This window comes from Eubalaena glacialis, chromosome 17 (assembly GCF_028564815.1).
Source record: "Eubalaena glacialis isolate mEubGla1 chromosome 17, mEubGla1.1.hap2.+ XY, whole genome shotgun sequence".
Lineage (NCBI taxonomy): Eukaryota > Metazoa > Chordata > Mammalia > Artiodactyla > Balaenidae > Eubalaena > Eubalaena glacialis.
In genome coordinates this window covers 70,452,931-70,476,241 of record NC_083732.1, presented here as the reverse complement: position 1 = coordinate 70,476,241, position 23,311 = coordinate 70,452,931, and the positions used below count along the sequence as shown (strand labels likewise).

Sequence of the window (23,311 nt, the reverse complement as noted above, 5' to 3'; positions counted from 1 at the left end):
CACACCACAGAAATAACACAGAATGAGAGGCCCCAAAGAATGTTCAAACATGTCCCTCAATGATCAGATATGAGGTCAGAGGCCAAATCTGTGTGAATCGCCATTTGGAAGCAAGGAAGACTTAGATGTGGTATTATTTTAAACTTCCTCTTCAGGGGTAACCTCTATATTAATTTGTACTTTACAGAAGATGCCTCTGGATAATTTAAAAGGTAGTGAGCAATTCAAGCTCTGCTTCCTGCCCATAATAGGTCTGCTTTTATAGCACCCTCACCATTATGATACTAAGCATAGTAAGACATTGCTCAAAGCCCACAAGGGCTGCCACTTACCTCCTACGCTGTAGGCAGAACATGAAGAGGGGTCGCAGTATCCAGGCTGGCCAGAAGGACCTTGTGGTCCAGGCACCCCCAAGTGACCTGGTGGACCCCTTGGTCCAGGAGAGCCAGGGGGTCCAGGGCTTCCTGGCCGACTTTCCCCGGAAGGACCTACGAAGTACCCACCAATGAAAACAGTTGGTCTTTTATCATCACAGGGTGAGTTTTCAGACTACCAAGAAGTAAATTAACTCTTACAAGAAGCCATATTACACATCTTAACAACTAGGGTGATCTGCCTCTCTCTACTCATTGAGTTCTATTCCTGAACTGGATTTCCTGGACAGAGGATCATACTGCAATCACATGTTCTCCTGGAGGTCAATGCTTTCAATCAGCTCAGGAAACCAGAAAAATGTGGTCTTTTTTTTATCACCTCTTGGATATGAAAGGGAAAGGAGCATACCACTGTCAACCTTGTTTTCTTTATGGAGTTTCTGTTTCCCAATGCAGGTTCCTTATGAATTCAATGTATGGGCATGCACACACACACACACACACACATACATGTGCACACACACACACACACATACATGTGCACACACACATGAACACACTTGATCTCAACCTTATAACTTATACTGGTTTATGGCCCCAGATAATTGGAATAAATTAGTCTAAATTTGAAAGAAATTATACTGGAGGAGAAAAATGAGAATTCTGAAATTGGACCCAATATACGAATCCAAAATTTCTTTAGGCTAGCTTGAATCAACTGAGAACTTACATTGAGTGAAAGTGAGAGGGGCATTAAAATTTTTGTGAATTTAAGAAGTATGTCAGTCTGGAATTTTTCTGGTTTATGCACTTGTTTTGTTTTGCTTTAGGCCTGGATTCCAACAGTGTTTAGAAGGCCTTTTTCAACTAGAAATGAAACTCAACTAGAATCAAAATGAAAATTAGGAACATGTATCACCTTATATTTGAAAAGCGTTGTGACTCTCAGATGCATTCAGTTCCATTCAATTAACATTCACCAACCACTCATTCTGTGTAAGGCACGAGCTAGATCAGTTCCTCATACAATCTCTAATAACAGGAGTATTTACACCAAAGTGAATCCACTGCATTAGGAATCTCTCCTACAAAAAGTATTTTCCAAAATCATCATTAGGTTGGAAAGAAAAATCGGTAAGTCATTTGATTCAATATGGCTAAGACGGGGATTGTAAATATACAATAGGATTGTAAACTCATAACTTTAATAAAAGAGTATGATCATCTGGAGGCCATTCTAAAAGCACATAGTAAAATACACAAAACTCATTCAGTAAGATGACCATGGTGGCAGAAACTACGAGTGTTCATCAAATATCCATGTGTTCGCCTAGATTTTCAGACTCCCTTACAAGCCGGCTGGGGATATATGACTAGTTTCAGCCAGTGAAATATGACTGGAAATGACATCTTTCATCCTGCATTCAGGAAGTTGATGTGCCTCCTTTATCTTTCTCCTCAAGGCCTTTTGTTCCAAAATGGGGGGAAAGTTACCCTACCCACATCAAACTTTGGGTAAGTATCAATCCACTAAGCACTGGGGATTGATTTGTTACTACAGCATAGCCTAGCCCAGCCTAACTCATGCAACCAATAAGATCCCAGAATATGCTGTATCTTTGGGGGCTTGTGTATTGGGAGGTTCGTTACTAACAAACTGGCCTTCCAATGAAAGGAACGAGAAATATAGCCATTCCAGTTGGACACAAGGATGTAATATGGCCATTTGCCTCACCTGCAATGTCAAGTGAATATAAAGATTTAGGATTTCCATCTTGCAGTTTCCTGTTAGGTAGGAAGAGTTACCTGCTGGCCCAGGGGGGCCTCTTGGACCTTGAGTTCCAATGCCTGGATTTCCTTTATCTCCCTTCACACCAGTTAAACCTATTCAAAAAAAGAAGAAAAAAGAAAGAAAGAAAGAAAAGAAAAGAAAATAAAGTTCTCCTTAAAATGAAATCTGGGTGGCTCTGTTTTTCTGGGTTTCGAAAGAACATCGCTGATGAAGACAATGATGAGGGTTGATTTAGGGCTATGGTTATCATGGGTCTTTTAAATGGAATCCTGACACTGGTGACTTCTGCACAACCACATACAGAAGGCTGGCTCTGTATCTGAGCTTGTCCTCTGTATTTGTAATACTGCAAGTTTATCGTCCTCCCTCCCACCGAAGTGGCTCAGCCTGCAGGGATCTGGCCTGTGTCTTTGCACGCACCAGGCCATTGGACGTATGCAGTTGGCACCCCACGAGTAACACAATAGAAATCACAAGTGGACATATCTAACATTTTCCTTTTGGTCCACCCTGTAATGTATCTGCAAAAGGCATGAATTATAATTAGGCAGCAAAGTTCTAAAGAGCGTGAGTTTCCATTAAAAACTTGGAAGCTTCAGGAAAGCCTGTGTTTGATTTGGCTGATTCAGCCCCATAAAAATCTAAACCTATTCATGTTTCTTTTCCACTGAACAAACTTCTTATTCCAAATAATTTACGGTGTTGTTAGCAAACTATACATTTTTACAGGCAGAAAAACAGAGAAATACATGCTCTGACACCTCATCGTCCAAATGGGTCCTATCACAAGACTGCTGAACAGGTGACAGCATGCTATATTGAGGCCCAATTCGTCAGACAGAGAGGAGCACCAGACTGGGGTCTGGTTTACCCTGGCTCGCATCACAGAAAGTCTCTAGTATCTGTTTTTCATGTACAACAATACTTTGAAATAATAGAATGCAGAACTACATCTCTTCGTAATTACAAAGAAATTATGTGTGAACTGGCAAAGCCTAGGAGGGAACATAAATAAAGGAAAATAATCAATTTGATAGGCAGCAGGCATGCAAATGATCTAAAGTGTTTAAAGTTACAAATAACTTTTTTTTCCCTTCTAAGTGCAATACATATTCACTGTAGGCAAATTAGAGGATACAAAAAGCAAGGACTCCAGTCCTAGAAAATAATCACTTTTAACATCTTGGTTTGTAACTTCCAAAAAGAAAGGTATTGATGTAGTATTTGCTCTGGGAATAGCAGTTTTTTTTCTACACTGCACATATACTGATTGTCCTTTCGTTTGAAGTTTTGATGTCTGCTGTGTTCCTTGTTGACCACCTCTTGGGGTCAAGGTATACCTGTCACCTTTAAAAAAGCCCTTCTTCCTTGTTAGCGGTCCTCAGGGCTGCTCCATCCACCTCAATGCTTCCCTAACATCCATGTCTATTGCACGTGGCCTTGGTGGTGTTTTCTGAGCTCACAAAAGACCAGTACTGCAGGAAGAGGGCAGGGCACTGACCACTGAGCCTCTGACCTCCTGTTCCGAGACTCACTATTCTCCTAGGAACTGACAGGAAGAGAGTTATTTCTCAAAAGTAAAACTACAATCACATCTGAGTTTAAAAATCACATAACTTACTCAGACAAGCCAACATCTAATGCTCAATTGCTAAATCAAGTTGTTTAGACAGAAAATCACCGTGAGTACGTCTACTGGGCGTTACCCAAATAGCTACTAGTTTAGCTAACTGGGTAATAATTGGAGTGAGTACTTTTGTTTTTTTGCTTTTTATTTATTTATTTTATTTTTGGCTGTGTTGGGTCTTCGTTGCTGCGCGCGGGCTTTTTCTAGTTGCGGCGAGCGGAGGCTACGCTTCGTTGTGGTGTGTGGGATTCTCATTGCAGTGGCTTCTCTTGTTGCGGAGCACGGGCTCTAGGCGTGCGGGCTTCAGTAGTTGTGGCACACGGGCTTAGTTGCTCCGCAGCATGTGGGATCTTCCCGAACCAGGGCTCAAACTTGTGTCCCCTGCATTGGCAGGCGGATTCTTAACCACTGTGCCACCAGAGAAGTCCTGTGAGTACTTTTTTTAATAGGAGGTAGATGCTCCCTCACTTGCAAACAATTGTGTCCTAACGTGCATCTGGAAATTTAGCAGAAATAGCCTCTTCTGTGAGAGTTGGAGTTGCTTTCCCCACAGGGAACCACTGATTTTTAAAGAATTAGGACACAAGAAAATACACCGATGACTAACAGCAGGCTGCATGATTAAACGCACAGTTACTCAGAGGCCTCCCATGACCTTACAGTACCTAAGGATCAACGGTAAGGACATGGCTTCTCGGGGATTCTCCACAAGCGGAAGACGTAGGCTGCAGAGGACATCCAGGACAGTATCCTTGGGAATAAGCCCCTGATAAGAGTTTCCTGACCTATCCTTTGCTTATTCACAAAGAAAGCAAAAGGTGGGGAAGACTGGGGTGTAGAACGTCTGGTTGTTTTAATTTTCTAGTTATGTAGAGAAAAGCAAGTGGCATTTGTTATTATCTGCAATACAAGTCAAAGTAAGAGAGGAAGGTCCTCAAAAGAATATTCCAGCCCCTCAAGATGCCTTAAAAGAAAAAAAAAAAAAAAGAAAAGAAAGCTTTTAAGGATATAGTTATATATTAACAGAGAATTTTAGATTTCCTTATCCTTGAAGTTATGAAATGTTCCAACTACATGTAGGCTAATATATCAATATTTGTCTATGTCTTCACTTGTGTTTCTCAGACTGAAGGAATACTCAGGTCCATGACAATGGTCCATGATAAATCTTTTTTTTGGAATGAAAAAAACATGTTAAAAAACACCATTTAAGGGACTTCCCTGGTGGCCCAGTGGTTGAGAATCCGCCTGCCAATGCAGGGGACATGGGTTCGAGTCCTGGTCCGGGAAGATCCCACATGCCATGGAGCAACTAAGCCCGTGCACCACAACTACTGAGCCTGTGCTCCAGAGCCTGTGAGCCACAACTACTGAGCCCATGTGCCACAACTACTGAAGCCCGCGAGCGTAGAGCCTGTGCTCTGCAACAAGAGAAGCCACCACAATGAGAAGCCTGCACACCACAACAAAGAGTAGCCCCTGCTCGCCCCAACTAGAGAAAGCCCGTGCAAAAACGAAGACCCAAAGCAGCCAAAAATAAATACATATATACATACATACATACATACATACATAGAGTTAAAAAAAAACAAACCACTATTTAAGTACCTAAGATGAGGACTGAAATTGAAGGCTAAGCTTAGAGACCTCAGATCTCTAAGAATAGAACTGGATATACTTTTGATAAGCCTTGTAGGCTGTAATGAAAAGGAAGGAAATCAAATGTTCTAAAATGTCAGCCTGTGACTGTCCATGAAATGACAATAAAGTCTGGGCATAGTCATTCTTTACAGACAAAATGCAGTCATCGCCCATAATAAGGGCTCTCTCATACATCTCTTTTGTGAGGGTCCAAGGTGGGGCCATTTGGTGCTGAGATGGGGTCACCAGAGCTAAGTACCAGTATCCTTTCCGCAAAGACATGGGAACTCCTGAGTTCACAGGATATTCCCTCCTGAAATACCCTTTCCACCTTGGGTGTCTCCATAAATACTCCTCATTCTTAAAGACTCAACTCAAAGCTTCTTTACAACCACAACAGGCAGAAGCACAACAGATTCAAAGGGGCAAGGATTATCTATCTCAATCATGGCTATATCCCCAACATTTCTATGGTGCCTTCCACATAGTACCTCACCCACAAATATTTATTGAATGAACAAATGAATGAATGAATGAATGATTTGCTTCCATATTATCTGTGCCTCCTTTGGCACTTATCCCATTGCATTGCTTGTTCTCATGTTCATCTCGCCCGGCACCATGAGCCTGATGACTGCAGGGATCATGCCTTATTTATTGCTCTAGTGTCAGATCCAAGCACAATCTCACACATAGTAGGTGTCCTGTAAATACTGGAAGGCTAACGGAATGACTGAATGTCTACACCAAAATGCAGCTGACTGTTAAAAAGCAAGCATGACCTTTGAAGGATCAAAAAAAAAATTCCTTAGGCTGGAACTCTGCTTTTACTTTCACATGCCTGGCTTTTGTGAAAACTGTTTTTTTCTGACAAGTTCCTTATGTGGCAATATTAACTACTAGTGTCATTTAGAGATGAATATCATGGACTCCAATTAAATTTAAGTTTCTGTCATTTTTAAAAAAATGAGCATAGGGGCTTCCCTGGTGGCGCAGTGGTTGAGAATCCGCCTGCCAATGCAGGGGACTCGAGTTTGAGCCCTGGTCCGGGAAGATCCCACATGCTGCGGAGCAACTAAGCCCGTGTGCCACAACTACTGAGCCTGCCCTCTAGAGCCCACGAGCCACAACTACTGAGCCCACACGCCACAACTACTGAAGCCCGTGTGCCCAGAACCCGTGTTCCACAACAAGAGAAGCCACTGCAATAAGAAGCCTGCGCACCACAACGAAGAGTAGCCCCTGCTCGCTGCAACTAGAGGAAGCCTGCGCACAGCAACGAAGGCCCAACGCAGCCAAAAATAAATAAAATTTTTTAAAAAATTGAGCACAGCTGATATAAATGAAGATCTAACGTACCAAAAATATGATTTAGCTAAGATGAAAATATCCTTAGTTTTCTGTGGAGTAACCAAAAATATTTAGAATAGAATAAAATCTTTTCTATTATTTATTCGTTCATTCTTTTTTCTTTTTTTAATGAGAATTTTTATGATCTACTCTCTTAGATCTTATTCTCATTAAAATTTAAAGATCTTACTTTCTTCTTTCTTTCTTTTTTGAAACTTTTAAAATAGACTTTACTTTTTTAGAGCAGTCGTAGGTTCACAGCAATACTGAATTGAAAGTAGAGAGAGTTCCCGAATATCCCCACCCCCTACACTTGCATGGCCTCTGCCATTATCAGCATCCCTCAGTAGAGTGGTATATTTGTCATATTCTTTCTTTTTTAAAAGTCTCATTAGAGGGCTTCCCTGGTGGCGCAGTGGTTGAGAATCTGCCTGCCAATGCAGGGGACACGGGTTCGAGCCCTGCTCTGGGAAGATCCCACATGCCGCGGAGCAACTAAGCCCGTGCACCACAACTACTGAGCCTGCGCGTCTGGAGCTTGTGCTCCGCAACAAGAGAGGCCGTGATAGTGAGAGGCCCGCACACCGCGATGAAGAGTGGCCCCCGCTCGCCGCAACTAGAGAAAGCCCTCACACAGAAACGAAGACCCAACACAGCTAAAAATAAATAAATTAATTAAAAAAAAAAAGTCTCATTAGAAACCACATCAGGGCTACCTGATTCTCCCTTACTACTAATCTAACACTGACCGTCCACTATTTTCTTTTACAGATCTACTAAGGCAGAGAGACATGTTCTAGTTCATCATTATATTCCTAGTACCAGGCACATATTAGTCACTCAAGAAATATGATGAATGAATGAAATACAAGGTCTGATTGCAGATTTTGACAAACCAAGAATGTGACCAGTTGGTGTGTCAGCTACTCCTATAAATGGCCTCACCAGATTTTGAATGTTAGATGCTTTACATGTATAAACTCAGTCTTCACAAGAACCAAGATGGCAGGCACTACTCTTAACCCTAAAAGAGGCCTGTGATTCAGAGAGGTTAAGTCATTTGTCCTTAGCTAGTAAGTAACAGAGCCAAGATTTCAACATAGGCAGGTTGATTCTGAGGCCTATACACTTAACCACAACACTCCCGGCCTCTCCATCCCAAGCTGGACTTAGAGGCTGAGTTTGTCTCGTTTGCTGTAGTCATGGCTTCCTGAACTGCCTGTCCAATCAATCTGCACATTTTCTCTGGCCCCACACTCAGAAATCAGCCCTGTGGTTATCATATTTCCTCAACTTACTTCCCTTGGTTTACACACTTGCCCTCTGCTCTGAGCAATACTTGGGGTTGATTTGAATAGGATTTATCCTGCTCACACTGATGACCTGCCCAGGATCTGGCCTTTGGTTATCGGTTTCCTATGTTCTTTGGCCTATTGGCCTCTGAGTGGGAAGATTTTACCCATTTCTATGGTCCCATGACCACACCAAGCACTCAGGCTGGAGTCTCATGCTACTCCATGGAGCAGAGACATTCCCTCTTTATTCCAGACATTCTGAGCAACTCTCAGAATTTATGCCCAGGCAGATATGCAAGGCCTGGGTAATGTTTTCATTGTAATTCTACCAAGAAGCCACAGAAAATGTGAGACAAGGCTTCAGCTGTGTTATTATATTGTCTGTTGCCTGGGAAATGGCTGGTGATAAATTCCAAGTATAGTCTGTTTTTCATTCAATATATGCTTGAATGCCTGCTAGGTACAAGGTACTGGATCAAGTACCTAGCTACAGGGTGGCAGATTAATTGGACTCAATCCAACAAGTATTTTATGTCCTTTTCCAGGCTCTGCTATTTTTACATGCTTGGCCCATAGGATTAGTACCAGCATGTGCAGCTCCACATTTTGTGCTATGGTGGCCAAGACTGCAAAATACATATTGGTTTGAAATGTAAAAGAATCTTTGCAAACCATTGCTAAGGGTCCCTCTCCCTATTGCCTTTTTCATAAAACAACTAGCCATCTAGTATGCCTCTATAATTCAGGGCTCAGCCAGGGAAAGGTAAACCACTCTAGATCTTTCAGGCAAAGGGAATTTAATACAGGGATTTGGTTACATGGGTGACAGAAGGACTGAGAAGCCAAATAGAAATGATGAGGCAACCCATAACATTAGCAACAGCAGGAAGCAACTATCACCCTTAGGTGTGCAGGGACACAGAGAGGAAATGGTGTGCCTGGAGCCTTCTGGTAGGATCCAGAATGAGAGTGAGAGATGCTCCAGTGGAAGCAGGAGCCACACAGGGGCTGTAGCCACAGCTGGAGTGGCAGAGGAGGCAGGGGTGGGGCTAAGAGGAGAAATAGTCTGACTTTTCTCCTCCTCTTACCCTCTAATCCTCTGCAGTGCCTCCCATTGGCTGAACTTGCTCAGGAGCAGAGGGCAAAGGAGCCTGGAAACACGGTGATGCACAGCTAAAGGAGGGAGAGGAGCAAACCGAAGGCAAACTCCCAGTCCAGTCCTAATATCAGATGCTGAGAATTCAGAGTCAAAAGCATCCTTCCTGCCTGTCACAGGTCACCATGCAGTAGAGAAAACAGACAAACGAGTAGCTATAATGCGGTATGAGAACTGCAACAACAAAATATGAGGGCGTGAAATTGAGGCATCTGTGGGGAATCTCAGAACGCTTTCCAATAGAGCTGACCCTTGGAGTTAAGTCTTGAAGAGCAGGCATTAGCCAAGAAAAGAAGGGGTGGATGGAAACGCACGCGCAAAGGCTTGCTGATGAGAGAGAACAGGGCATGCCTGGGGAGCTAGAAATGGTTTGGAATAGCTTTGGCGGCTGCTGGCTGGGGAGTGGTCTAGGCCACGTCAGGACAAATTTTGTGTATCAGACTGAATTTGAATATGGGCCCTTACGTGCATAGAACTCCTTCAATACTTTCTACCTACCCTTTTTTTTCCCTTTTTTTTTTTGTTTGTAAGTCATACTATTTCTCTTAAAGAGGAACTCAAACTGTTTAAGCTTCGGGACCCACAAAACTTGGGTCGGCCTCTGCTGGATGCTACAAAGCAATACAACTAGCTGAGGTGGACCAAAATCCCGCAGAGCTCAACCCCACCAATAAACACTGTGCTAGTCTCACTGAAAAGCTGAGGAAAACGCATTGAATCATTAAGTAGGGCTACCCAGTAGCCAAAGGAACCCACTAACCAGATCAAGAGCAAGACAACAGGATATTTTGCACTTCCATGTTTTCTGTCACTCAGAGACATGATAATATAGGCAGGAGGTCCTCAGGTCTTTTGACCACAGATGTCTAAATTAGACACACTTACATCTGGGCAGTGGAGGGCAGGGGGAAGCACAGAGGGAGGAGGCAGTGAAGGAGGGAGAAGGGAGGAGAGAGGAGAGAAGTTGATGAGGTACCCAGCTCATCAACACACACTAACCCTATCTCGTTGTTTGCAGGTTGACAGTTCACAACTGCAGGGGTGGAGCAAAAGAGAACAGGGATTAAATAGGGCACCAGGAATCCTGGTGTTTTGTCCATCTAGTTTTGCCACTGATATTATGACCTCATAGGTACATAATAAGAATGTCAGACCAAACGCCAATCTGTCACTTTCAGCTCCAAAGTTTTGATTGCTCTTTCTCAAACGCCATATCATTTCCAGCATTGACTGTTGGGAAAATTATAAATGATACAAAGTTAGCAGGAAAATGAGCCAATTGCTATAGCTTAAAAAATGAGTATTGTAGGTTCAGCATGAATATTCAGCCATTTGATGGTATTTAAATAGATATTTAAATTAGAGCTTGGTCTGGTCTTTATTCTTTACAGAACTGAAAAGTGATGTGATGCTCTCCACTCTCGGAAAAGAAGGGAGTTTTGTCAGGGCCTTGGGACAAGGCCAGGGTCTATGGAGTTGAAAACAAAATGTGTTACGGCCAACAGCCCTTCATAATAAGCATGAAGAATCACTATTAAGATAAATACATCCTATATCTAGGATCTTCATCATGTTTTTCCGAGCTAGTAAAAAGTCCAGAAAAGTCAAATTGCTTTGCTATATTCACATAATAATTTAATGTCAAAGTTAAATCTAGAACCAATGAAAATGGAAAGGGTTAATGAATATATCTTCTCTATGTATGTTTTCACCCATCTACACAAATGTATTTGGTATACTTATTTATTATAATGTATTTATTGCTTTAAAACCATGTCAAAAAATTCACTGAAAATGGTTTATCATAGCTAATATAAACAGCTTTAGTTTTATCATATAAACTAGTACATGGTATACTTCCATTTCACTTGTTTATGTTCAAGGTCAGAAATTTAGAAAATGCCAAAGTACATTTCTACATTTAAAAGATAGGGAGTGGGGAAAAGAGAATTGGATGAAGGACGTCAAAATGTACAAACTTCCACTTATAAGATAAATAAGTACTAGGGATGGAAAGTATGACATGATAAAAATAATTAATACTGCTGTGCATTATATATGTAAATTGTCAAGAGAGTAAATCCTAAGAGAAAAATATTTTCACAAGAAAAAAACATTTTTTTCCAATTTCTTTAATTTTCTATCTATACGAGATGATGGATGCTCACTAAACTTACTGTGGTAACCATTTCATGGCGTAGGTAAGCCAAATCATTATGCTGTATGCCTTAAGCTTATACAGTGTATGTTAATTATATCTCAATAAAACTGGAAGAAAAAATGATAAAAAATAAAGTAAAGGGAGTCTCTCTCTTTCTCTATTTCCAGATTATTTGTGTGTGCGCACACGCTCACACACACACACACACACACACACACAGAGGCAATATAGGCAGAAGATCCTTTGACCTTTTTACCACAGACATCTAAATTAGACACACTTAAATTTGGGCACTGAAATATCCAACGCTTTTTCTATGCATTTAGGAAATGCATATAAAATATACCCAGTATAACCAAAACTTCTATTTAAAAATTTCTCCCTGCTTTTCTGGCTAAAAGTATATGATGATGATTTGAAGAAAATGCTGACGTTGTCAACTTGGCAGTCATTGGCTATTAACAGGATGTCTTTAGATTGATGAACTAAACCACATGGGCTTCTGCTTTTATCATGGCTCTAGGGTTGAATGAGAAATGGCAGCCAAAAAGCTAGCCAAGTGGTAATTAACACCATAAATCTCTCATGAGTCATGAAATAACTATCAGATAACAGGTATTATGAGGAATAAAAGGAAAACAGACATTAAATTTGGTTTGTGGGGAGCATGTAGTCTCATTGGTGAAACAGGATTAACAGAGGTGAAACCAATAAAGGACAATTCAAGAAAGTATATTCTACCTTGGTGCTAAATGACATGTTTTACACAGTAATGAGGTAGGGATCAGCCATCCATTCATTTGTCAAATATTTGTTCAGGCTCCTTGTGGAGGATGCAGAGATGAAAGGCACAGTCCCATTCAAGGAACTAACAGTCCAGCGGGAAAACAGACAAGTACACCAACAATTACAATATAATGGGAAACTGCTATGATGGAGGCATGTGTTTGGGGACCAGGGAGTACAAACGAGAGAGATGTTACTCAGATCTTCCACCTGTTCATCCAGTTGGAATAATGTAGTGTAGCAACAACAAACACACTGGCCAAACAAATAAACCACAGTGAGGGATGAGTGGTCTGGCAGAGCTGACTCTTGAGATGAGTTTCAAAGTTTGAGTCTGAATGAGCCAGAGGAAGAAAGAGAGTTCTAGGGAGTCAGAATAGCATGTGAAAATCCATGAAAGGCTATAAGAACAGGGCACAACAGGAATCAGCACTGAGTATGGAAAGGAAAAGGCATGTATGAAGAATGTGGTAAACCGAAATAGTGGTCTGAATTCTTCACTATTCTGCAATAGAATTATGCATCTGTTCTCTTGCAACAGGCTCATGCATTTCCCTATCCCCTGGATTTTGACTTGACCATGTGACTTGCTTCAACCAATGGGATATCAGTGGGCAATGATGTGAACAGAGGTTTGAAATATGATTGGTGGGTGGGTTGCCCTGTTTATTTCTGCCAATGCCGTAAGGAGAACATACTCTAGGGAGCTACTGCCCCCCCCAGCCAGGGCCCCAGCACAGCAGAGCTGCCCTTGCCTCCCACAGACATGTGGTGAGAAATAATATCTATTGTTGTATGTTACTGAGATTTTTGTGGTTTCTTATGCAGCAAAAGCTGACTCATACTGAGAGCCCTGAGCAGTTCCGTTTGGCTAGAGCAAAGGGTACAGACTTGAAGTGAAGCTGACTGGAAAACATAACCCGGGACTACACAGAGATATCTTCCTGAGATGGCATTAACATTGGGCAGTATTTCCAGCATATTACCCATTACCCAAGACAAGGACTGAAATCCAATGCAAAGAATCTGCTACAACCTACTACACAGACATTCCAATTAAGGATTTCAAAAAAAATTTAAGCTACAGAAACAACTATATCAGTTTTCATGGCAAAAAGAAAACAAAACAACAGTTACAGTTTTTTGTTATTGTAATAGTCATATTACAGTAGTACGAAGCGTGGGGACACAATTTAATGATAATTTTAACTTGTCAATGACTTTTTAAAATAATTCTTTGTGTTTGACTGGCAAATGATTTTATCCTGACTACAATGAATTCCAGAAATAGGGACAGAAAAGTGTTAGTCTACGAAAAGCCGTTTCCAATAGGTGCTACTCTTTCAAGGTGCTTAAATCTACATCTTATATTTCCCTCTAAAAAGCTATATCTGGCATTTGAATAATTTAAAGGAGGTGGGAGAGAAAGACACCCATTTAAATGGCGAAAACAGGCAGACACAGCAGGAGCCAACCCTTCACAAGTGTGCTAGAAGTCAGACTGCGTGGAAATCATTCTTACAGATGAAAGCATCACCCTGGTTACGTGGCAAGGGCAGAAAACCTTGGTTTAATTTAGAACAATGTGATTAAATACATATTCACAAATTCTATGCTCCTCCCTTCAAATGTACAGCTTAGTCCCCGTCTACTTGAGCATGGGCAGGGCTTAGTGACTCCCTCCTAATAAAGAGAATATGATGAAAGCAGAGCTGTGACTTCTGGGACTAGTTACGAAAGGTACTGTGGACTCATCCCTGCTCTCTGGCAGGGATTACTGGCTCTGAGGAAAGCGGCCGCCATGCTGTGAGAACATCCAAAGCATCCCTACAGAGAGCCTCATCCGTCTCATGCAAATATAAGCAGAGTAGTCAGGGAGGGCCTGAGACCCTGCTAATCATTCTTGATAGTGAGTGAGCCAGCCATCCTGGAAGTAGATCTGCCAGCCCCATTTGAGCCTCCAGATAACTGTAGCCCTGACTGACATCTTAACTGCAACCTCATGAGAGACCCTGAGCCAGAAGCACCCAGCTAAACTACTCCTGAATCCCAGACCCATTAAAATCCATGATTATATATGTTTTGTTGTTTTAAGCTTCTAAGTTTTAGAGTAATTTGTTCATAGTAATAGATCAATACATAGGGTTTCTTTCTGCAGCCATGGTAAATGCAAAGGGTCACTCTGTAACAGGAAAAAAAAAACAACCTACAAAATAAAAGATGGTACAAAGAGATAAAGAGAAAGAGCATTCATTGTCAATGCCTTAAGGTCACTACACATTAGGAAAACACAATCCATCAAACCTTCAGAGAAAGGTCTTGTTCCAAAGGACATTCAAATTGGACTTTACCGGATAATTAATGGGTGGGAAAAGAGAAAACTCTTTATTTCTCTGGAATTCATCTCTCAGGATATGAGAGGGAGGGGATAGGAAAGCAAGAGAGGAAGAAGGCAAACATGTATTTCAGCAGATTTTTATCAGCAATGAAAAGACGATGTCTCATGCAACTGAGTATCAACCATAATACAACATCACAGGGAAGACCTGTAAATATTTAAGCATCAACCAGTAACTTATTATGAGAGCTCTACTGGCCCTCTATCTTTCATCAAGTTGATCTGTCCCATAAAGAGAATTTTTCCAGGAATAAACCAGGATACAAGGGACATTAAGAAGTTTCACAGATGCTTACCATTGAGGCATTCCTGGCTCACAACTACTACGCTTCATTTCTGAATTTGTGACCAAAGTTTTCTGCCAAATGTATCGTCTATGCCAACAGCTCTTTTCAGCCACAGGAATTGAACATAAGAACCCTACTTCTCTCTCCCAGCTTTGACTCCACTGGGGACCTAGCTTTTTCTCTAGACTTCTCAGCCCTGTGGATTCACAGTAAACTGTGGCACGAGCATAAGGGACTCAGTGTTAGCTTTAGTGTGTGTGCAGCATCTGCTGCCCTGACAACCACTTCTCTGTCTCTGAAAGGTGGTGTCACTGACTTAACGGCAACCAGAAGATGGCCGATTCCTTTTCTATCTGTGTCTGCGTAGGGGAGTTCAGTTGTGTTTCATCTTATCCTTCTCCCATCCCCCTTTTCTCATTTTCTGAAACAAAGACCATCTTTTTCAAGTTAACCACAGAACCCGACTGATAAAAATTGATCTTTAAATATTGTCTTTCTTTACATTCAGTTATTAGAAATTTGGTCTTCGGTGGCAGGGAAAGCTCAAGGAGAGGCATTTTCCGACTTCAAAAGTCACTCAGGGATTTTATCCTCAAAGAACAATAACAAATTAATCCTGGGAGCCAACAGAGGGTAGAAACTGCCCTAGCATCAAGCTTTTAGACAAACGTGATATTTTCTCTTGATTAAAATGACATTCCAATATTAATATTTTTTAATCCTCAATAATAATATTGGAGTGACTAGAGCTCTTACATCCAAAAGATTTGATCCCACAGAGCAGACGTAAAGTGCTCATGAAATTTATGGAAACCAATGAAGTCCAGCAAAGGGAAAGTCTTTGCAATGATAACTTCCAGTCATTTCCAGTAAACTTTTCCCAGGTGCTGGCATAGGGAAAGACATGACCCCTGTCTAGTAGGAAAAAAGACATAATGAAAAATCAAGAGATGTGTTAACCAAAAAACATGTGCCTGAAAAAGTAGGAGAAGGTAATTTACATTTATTTGCATAATGCCAATGATATACTTGCTATCTTAATAGATCTTCACTGTGAACACAATAGAGACAAATGCAGAGACATAAGTAATTGAAAAGCTCAACTATATCATCTTGAATTTGGAGCTGTTGCATTTTAATAATTCTTAAATACAAGTACATTTTGATTTCTTCATTATGTTTCCATTGTAGTTATGCTGGAAATCTGTATATTGGAATAAAGTATTTGACCATAAATTACTCTCCTTTTATTTCTTTATATTACACAGTAGGACACTATTTTTTTAAAATTATGTGTGAAGGCAGGTAATATTTATTATCTATAAGTTTCAGTTTAGAACAGTAACAGAAATGTTGCAAATTATTTGTTATAAATAGGAGACAATATGTTTGCTAGGGTTGAGAATCATGGCTTTATAGGTTTCAAGTCCCTTCCCACCTCAGGACCTTTGCACATGTTATTGCTGTCTTTGCCTAGAATGCTCTCTTCTGACTTTCTTTCTTACTGATATGGCAAACTCCTAAACTTTCAGGTCTCGGTTAAAACAGCACTGACTCAGCAAGTAAGTCAGAGTACCCTCTTCCATGTTCATAGAGCAACCTACATGTTTTTATAACACATAAAAACTGAAATTAAGCTATTCATGTATTTTTTTTTGTTTAATATCTGTCTCTATGCTAAGTACATAAAAGGCAAGAGCTGTATCTCCTGTTTACCACTATGCTGTTAACACCCAACACCAGGCCTGACATGTAGTAGATGCTCAGTAAATGCTGGTTAAATGAATGAATGAAGATTCAGAAAGATTAAGCAGCCAAGATTACATAGCTAGTATGTGGCAAAGTTAGGATCCTAACCCATATGTGATTGATGCCCCAAACTGCATTCTTTCCATCGCATCATGCTATTTCCAGCTAAAGCAGCATCACACATAGTAAGGTGAAAACGGTTTCTCTTCTAAAATATCAGAAGTGAAACAAGATTAAATTACTTTGTTCCAGGTTTCTCCCTATTTGCCCCCAGGCTGAGATACTATAATAGAAGTATAACTTCTATACATGCATCTCAAATTGCCAGATCCATGACCAATTTCCCTATAGGTACTGCCCTACTGGGCCTATGCTAAAATCTAGAATTGTCAAGTGCCAAAATGTATAACCATAAGAAATGTTTTTATCAGGGACTTCCCTGGTGTCCCAGTGGTTAAGAATCCACCTGCCAATGCAGGGGACACAGGTTTGAGCCCTGGTCCGGGAAGATCCCACAGGCCGTGGAGCAACTAAGCCCATGAGCCACAGCTACTGAAGTCTGTGCGCCTAGAGCCCGTGCTCCGCAACAAGAGAAGCCACTGCAATGAGAAGCCAGCGCACTGCAACGAAAAGTAGCCCCTCCTCGCCGCAACTAGAGAAAGCCCGCGTGCAGCAACGAAGACCCAATGCAGCCAAAAATAATAAATTTAAAAAAAAAAGTCTTTATCATGTTCATAGGTACCCAAAACAGGCTTTGACTTCTCAAAGCTGGTCATCTGCCGGGTCACGGATGCCCCAAGGCTATCCAAACACAGCAGAACAGAGTGCATTAAGAAGCTTGCAAATAGTACAACTATAACCCACTAAAACACTCTGGTTAGTCTAGCAGTTCACATGCTATGAACTGTGGATATTAGGATCCATAATGAAACAGGGTTCACCAAACCCTGCACAGTGCTGGCCTCCTCTGTGAAACCCCTGCCAAGCAATGAATTTAAAGGTGACAACAGGGCAGAGGTGAGCAAGCACAGATATTCTGGAATCATACACATCTGGATTTGAATTCTGGTCCCCTGCTGTTCAGCTGTGTGGCCTTTGTGACAATTGACCATCTGGCTGAGCCTCAGTTTCCTCACCTAAAAATGGGGCTAATATGGATCTCATAAAAGTTTTATGAGCGTTAATAATGTACTAAGCAACTGCTGGTTTATTAAGTAATTGCTTAATAAATGATAGTACCATTTCTTATCAAAGGCCACAGTGCTGTCTTCCTCTAAATTCTGACAGCATGTACTTGCCACATAACTTGCTTAGCAGTTGCCATCTCCCTACTTGTACATTCAGTGATATATCATATTCTTTCCTTATCCAAACCGTGTCTTCTATTTTATCCAAATGAGACTGTATATATTGGGACCGAGCACAATATTGGCAGATGCATTTGGCGCCTGACATAACAAGCAAAAGCCATAAATCATAGTATTATCTCACACACTGCCCAGCCAAGAGCCTTACATAAACCTTGAATTTCATAAATATTTGTTGATTTATTATAGAAAATAAACCAGCTAGGAATTCCAACTGTTATGGATGTACAATCTAAACATGAAAATCTTTAGCTGGATGGTTCCTCTGATCCAATATATTTTGGAGAATCATGGAAACTGAAGGAGTTGCATGAAGACTGAAATCAGGAAAATCTCCCAGTTTTTTTCAGATAAATAAGTAAACTGAATTTTGTGGACTCTAGACCAACTAAGCTACTGTTGTCTGGGTTCATAGATGGTTCAAGATATCAGTGTGGGTAATGAACATTTAAATAAATGGAATAAGGAAATAAACAGATTAGTCATCTGGGAATGACATGCAGAGATCAGAATTAGAAATTGAGTTGTCAAGAGGATCTAGTTAGAATCACACAAGGCTGATTGGAGAGTGAGTTAAGGTCAGAATAGTTAGGACTCAATTGTCACAGTTCAGGGAACAACAGAGGAACAAGAGAGGAACCTCAGAGCTGATCCCACCCATTTTTCTAAATTTTGGAAGCCAGGCTATAGAGCCATTTACCTGAAGATGGTGCAGAGTTTAATGGGGAAAGACAGCAAAAATGTAGCTTAGTCCATGGAGGAATCGCTTTTCTTTGACATGAGTTAACAGTGTAGTATAAGTGAGGAGGGAAAGCAGGCGCATCACATTTTGCTTCTGTGATGCAAGTGGAAACCCTTCAATTCTGGGTGCCAATAATCAGCCAAGTCTCAGCTGGAGTTTAAGCTTTGGAGGAACAATGTGAGCTGCAGGATCTCTTTGAATCATTAAACTCTGAGGATTCTCTTTCTATTACAACCTATGGCAGAAGACAGCTAAGAGACTGTTCCACACAATCTTATGAAAAATACTTTGTTTAAGTTAAAGGAGAGGGCTTCCCTGGTGGCGCAGTGGTTGGGAATCCGCCTGCCAATGCAGGGGACACAGGTTCGTGCCCTGGTCCGGGAAGATCCCACATGCCGCAGAGCGGCTAGGCCTGTGAGCCACAACTACTGAGCCTGCGTGTCTGGAGCCTGTGCTCCGCAACAAGAGAGGCCGCGACAGTGAGAGGCCCGCGCACCGCGATGAAGAGTGGCCCCCGCTCGCCGCAACTGGAGAAAGCCCTTGCACAGAAACGAAGACCCAACACAGCCAAAAATAAATAAATAAAATAAATAAATTAAGTTAAAGGAGACAAAGGGTTAATGAGAGCGAGGAAGGCAATAGATGGAGTGAAAATACAGTCTTCTGTTAGGTAATAAGGAAAGTCATGAATGGTCATCTACTTCACCGAGCTAATGTGGAAGGAATATTTGTAATTTCTATTTTCTAAAAATGCATATTCTTTGGATACTTCAATGATAAGAATGGCGTTAATCAAAGATCTTGAACTAGAACAGTGTATTTCAAACTGAGGTCATAAAATCCAAAGGTGCCCCTTAGCCTTTTTTTTTTTAAATTTTATATCGGAATATAGTTGATATACAATGTTGTATTAGTTTCAGGTGCAAAGCAAAGTGACTGTTATACATATACATATATCTCTTCTTTTTCAGATTCTTTTCCCATGTAGGTTATTACAGAGTATTGAACAGAATTCCCCATGCTGCCCCTCAGCCTTTTAACAAAAGAAAACAGGACACAATAGTAAGGGAAAGTATTATTTCTATTTGCCTCAGTTATATAAGTTTGAATGCACACACATGCACATGCATACTGCATCATGATGTAAAATGTATTTCTTCTTGTTCATTATGTTTTAAGAAGTTTGAAAAACTTTTGAAAAATTAGAATAGAGAAATCAGATGGAGTACTTCTGGTGAAAAATTAGCCAAATCAATAGAGTCATGAATTTTTTTTTTTATGAAGACTCAGCAGAAAGTGAGGTTCCCCTCAATGCTATGCCAGAGTCTCAACATCCATATTTCTTTCAGTCTTACTTTTGTAGCTTATTATTTGTCTAAGTACACCGCCTAGTAATAGTACTTATTTTTACTCATTATAATAAAGTGTCCTTTTAAAATTGTATTCTACAGTATAGTGATAATCATATTTTATACAGAAAAAAAATCAAACATGATCTCTGGTTTTTATTTCCAGTCCTGACATTGGCTGACTTCTAGCCTCTTTGGGCCTCGATAACTTTATAAGCTTCTTTTTTATATAAAATGAGAGGGTCAGGAGAAAAGATGGCTGAAGTTTCTTCAGTTTTAAAATTCTATTGTTTTGATTTAGTGGAAAGGCAGACATTTTTCTGTATCAATCTTTTCTGGGTTTTTGGACCACAAGGCTAATATCAAAACATGAATCACTTTGCTGTATACCTGAAACTAACACAGCATGGTAAATCAACTATACTTCAATAAATTTTTTTTTTTTTAAATTATTGTTCTCCTTGCAACCATGAATCCCAGTTGCAACAGGATTGAAATACTTTGCTGGGAATGAAAAGTCCCCTGGGCGCTGGCCTATAAACCCCTACCTTAAATCCCAAAGCACACCCTCCCAGTTGGTGATCAACCAAAGTCACCTTCCCTCATGCTCAAAGGGCATTTCTCACTTTCTCTTACTGTCATCCTACCTGTGTTTGTGAAATACAGGATTTTGCTTATCTACTATACTCTTTCAGAATATATACATACATGTATGTCAGAAAATTATATCACGGAAATTCATATTTCAAGGGCTGTCTGGACCACTGTTTGAGGACCCTTGGCTGATTTTTCTCTGATCTAAGCATTCAAGTGTTCTTGCAGAGCAGGAAAGACTCAGTCTGGCAGGAACGAGGGCAGGACTTCCAAAAAGAACAAAGACAACTTGTGACTTGCCGAGAGTGACTCAGGCGCTGGCTCTGTGCTCCCTGAGTCACAGCTGATCCATCACCGACCCCATTAGAGGGTGTCCTGTTGACAGAGGTGGCCACTTTCCTGGCTGCCAGATCGTTGGTACACTGCGAGGAAATTATATCCTTCTCTACATCTGCCGATTTAGTGCCCTGGTGCAGGAAAACCCTTTAGAAAGGAAAATCAGAACTGGGTTGCAATCAAAGCAACAAATATCTGGTGAGGACCTATTATTGCAAAGCAATTCAGACCTGAGCCCTGCTTTCTGCCATCATGCTGTTCATTAACACGTGATGACTGCTAAAATGGGTGGGAGAGACGGTCAGAGCATCAGGTATTCAGGGGGTGGAGACATCTGTTGGTCTAGAACAATCAACAAAAGCTTCATGCATGAGACAGGGGTTAAGCTGAGCCTTGAACTAAGAGTAAGATGCACATAAGCCAGGGAAAGGAAAGGACATTTCCAAAGGGGGAAGAACAAAGTGTCCAAAAGTGCAAAGGCAGAAATGCACATGGCCTGTTGGCATGAATCAAGAATAAACATGAGGTATTATCTTGGTAATCTGCATTTTACATCTCAAATTTGATCAAAGGAGTATATCCTACCCATCTCATTAAAGCAATATGACTCACAAGAGCAGATAGGTACTAGTTAGCTTTTCTCCCAATCTACATTCCATAAAATTGTGTCCTAGAAAATACTTTTATTGGTTATCTCTTTTCCTATCACTTTCTTTGTGGCTGATATGTAACCCCATTTTCCCACGTCTCTTTGATCTGATCTGCTTCTGGAGTGGGAGATCTTGGCCAATTACAAAATTGGGTGAAAATCAATCGAAAGAGTCCATTATTGTATTGCACAACACTGCTAAGACCTGTAAAGGGTAGAAGAAAAGGCTAAGTAGGATCTCTATTTGAAAGAAACTTTAGTGGGAAAGATGAAACATTGGCCCATGGAACTATTAAATAAAATACTGCCTCATGTTATAGGAAGATGAGCCACAAACAGTATTTAATTTGAAGTTTAGAATTGGCATGGTCTACATAAGCACATGTAAATCATATGTTGATATGACTCATGCCTTACCTCAAGGCTGCTACTGACCGTTGCCTGGTATGGGCACTGTACAAAAAAAGTACCAGACCTAGGAAGTGAGCTCTCTACTTGCCATGACACATGTGGACAAAGAATGCTGCTTGCCATATCAGCAAACAAAAGATATTGTGTCCATCAAGCCAGCAGCCACTACGGCTGCCCCCAGCAGTGCACCCTGAGGAGATTCAGGATGGAAAAGAACAGAATACTGGCTCTAGGTAGTTAAGGTTCATATCAAAGGAATCATTTCAATAAGCCCAGACTCTTGCATCTTCCCATTCATAGAAAAGTGCTAAATTCATTAATTTGAGATGCCTGTTTTTCTTTAATTAACAGTTCTCTTCTGATGCTCCCACAACCTGGTTTTTGTTGCAAAACTCCTACAAATCCAGGTCCTCTTTCACCTCTTTGGAGCAGTTCCTCAGACCTATCTGAAAGGCTGCGTCCCAGGCTTAAGTACTCAGTGAATCCGCCAAATAAAACATAATTCTCAACTTTTAGGTTGTGTGTTTGTTTGTTTGTTTTTTTCAGTTGACACATATGTTTGACGCTACATCTGTCCAGAGGGGGGTATCATTTTGTAATTCTACCTGGATGGGTATATTTTTTTAATTCATCCATCTAGAGGGGACCTCTTTCTCTCATTAGCTCAAAAGCCTTTTAGAGGTGAATTGGGGTTTCTAATCCTCCTTTTGCATACAAGCAGATGTGGCTCTTAATAAACGTTTTGTAGATTACTCAATTTTCTCAGTATTGGGGATTAATAAATAAGCTGAAGAATAGATGGAATAGAATTAATTTAGGTCCATTATTTGGAACTTTATCATTGCATAAGCACCACTGTTACACTCTGTTTCAGCGCACTCAGTGAGAGGAGTGGTCCAGCTTACCTCGTTCTCCTGGGGTCCCTGGCACACCTGCATTTCCTGGGAAGCCTGGGGCACCTGGGGGTCCTTGTTCACCAGGGGTTCCAGGTGAGCCTGGTCTCCCAGGCTCTCCAGGAGGCCCTTGGATGGTCCGGATTGATGTTGACTGGCTGGGAATCTGGTTGAGGATGGCTGTGTACCTGGCCATATGACCTGAGACACGAAGGACAAAGAAGCATTCGATGAACTGTCACACATAGAAAGGGAGAACTGAAGGTATTATTTGTCAAGGTTCCAAACAATTCTGTTAGACACCCACCAATAGGAAGAAGCACATCCCTCTGAAATAAGTTGATTTCCAACTGA

The 23,311-nt window shown here is 41.0% G+C and overlaps 1 protein-coding gene across 4 annotated transcripts in view; it reads right to left on the bottom strand.

Moving 5' to 3' along the window:
• Positions 1-23,311, bottom strand: part of COL14A1 (collagen type XIV alpha 1 chain) — a 238,104-nt gene that overhangs the window by 1,531 nt on the left and 213,262 nt on the right. For all 4 annotated transcript variants that reach the window (XM_061172169.1, XM_061172166.1, XM_061172167.1 and 1 more), the window contains exons 44-46: positions 22,970-23,158; positions 2,181-2,258; positions 333-488 (exon numbers count right to left, since the gene is read on the bottom strand). In XM_061172169.1, the coding sequence (XP_061028152.1) occupies positions 333-488; positions 2,181-2,258; positions 22,970-23,158 (423 nt within the window). The remainder of the gene's footprint in view (positions 1-332; positions 489-2,180; positions 2,259-22,969; positions 23,159-23,311) is intronic.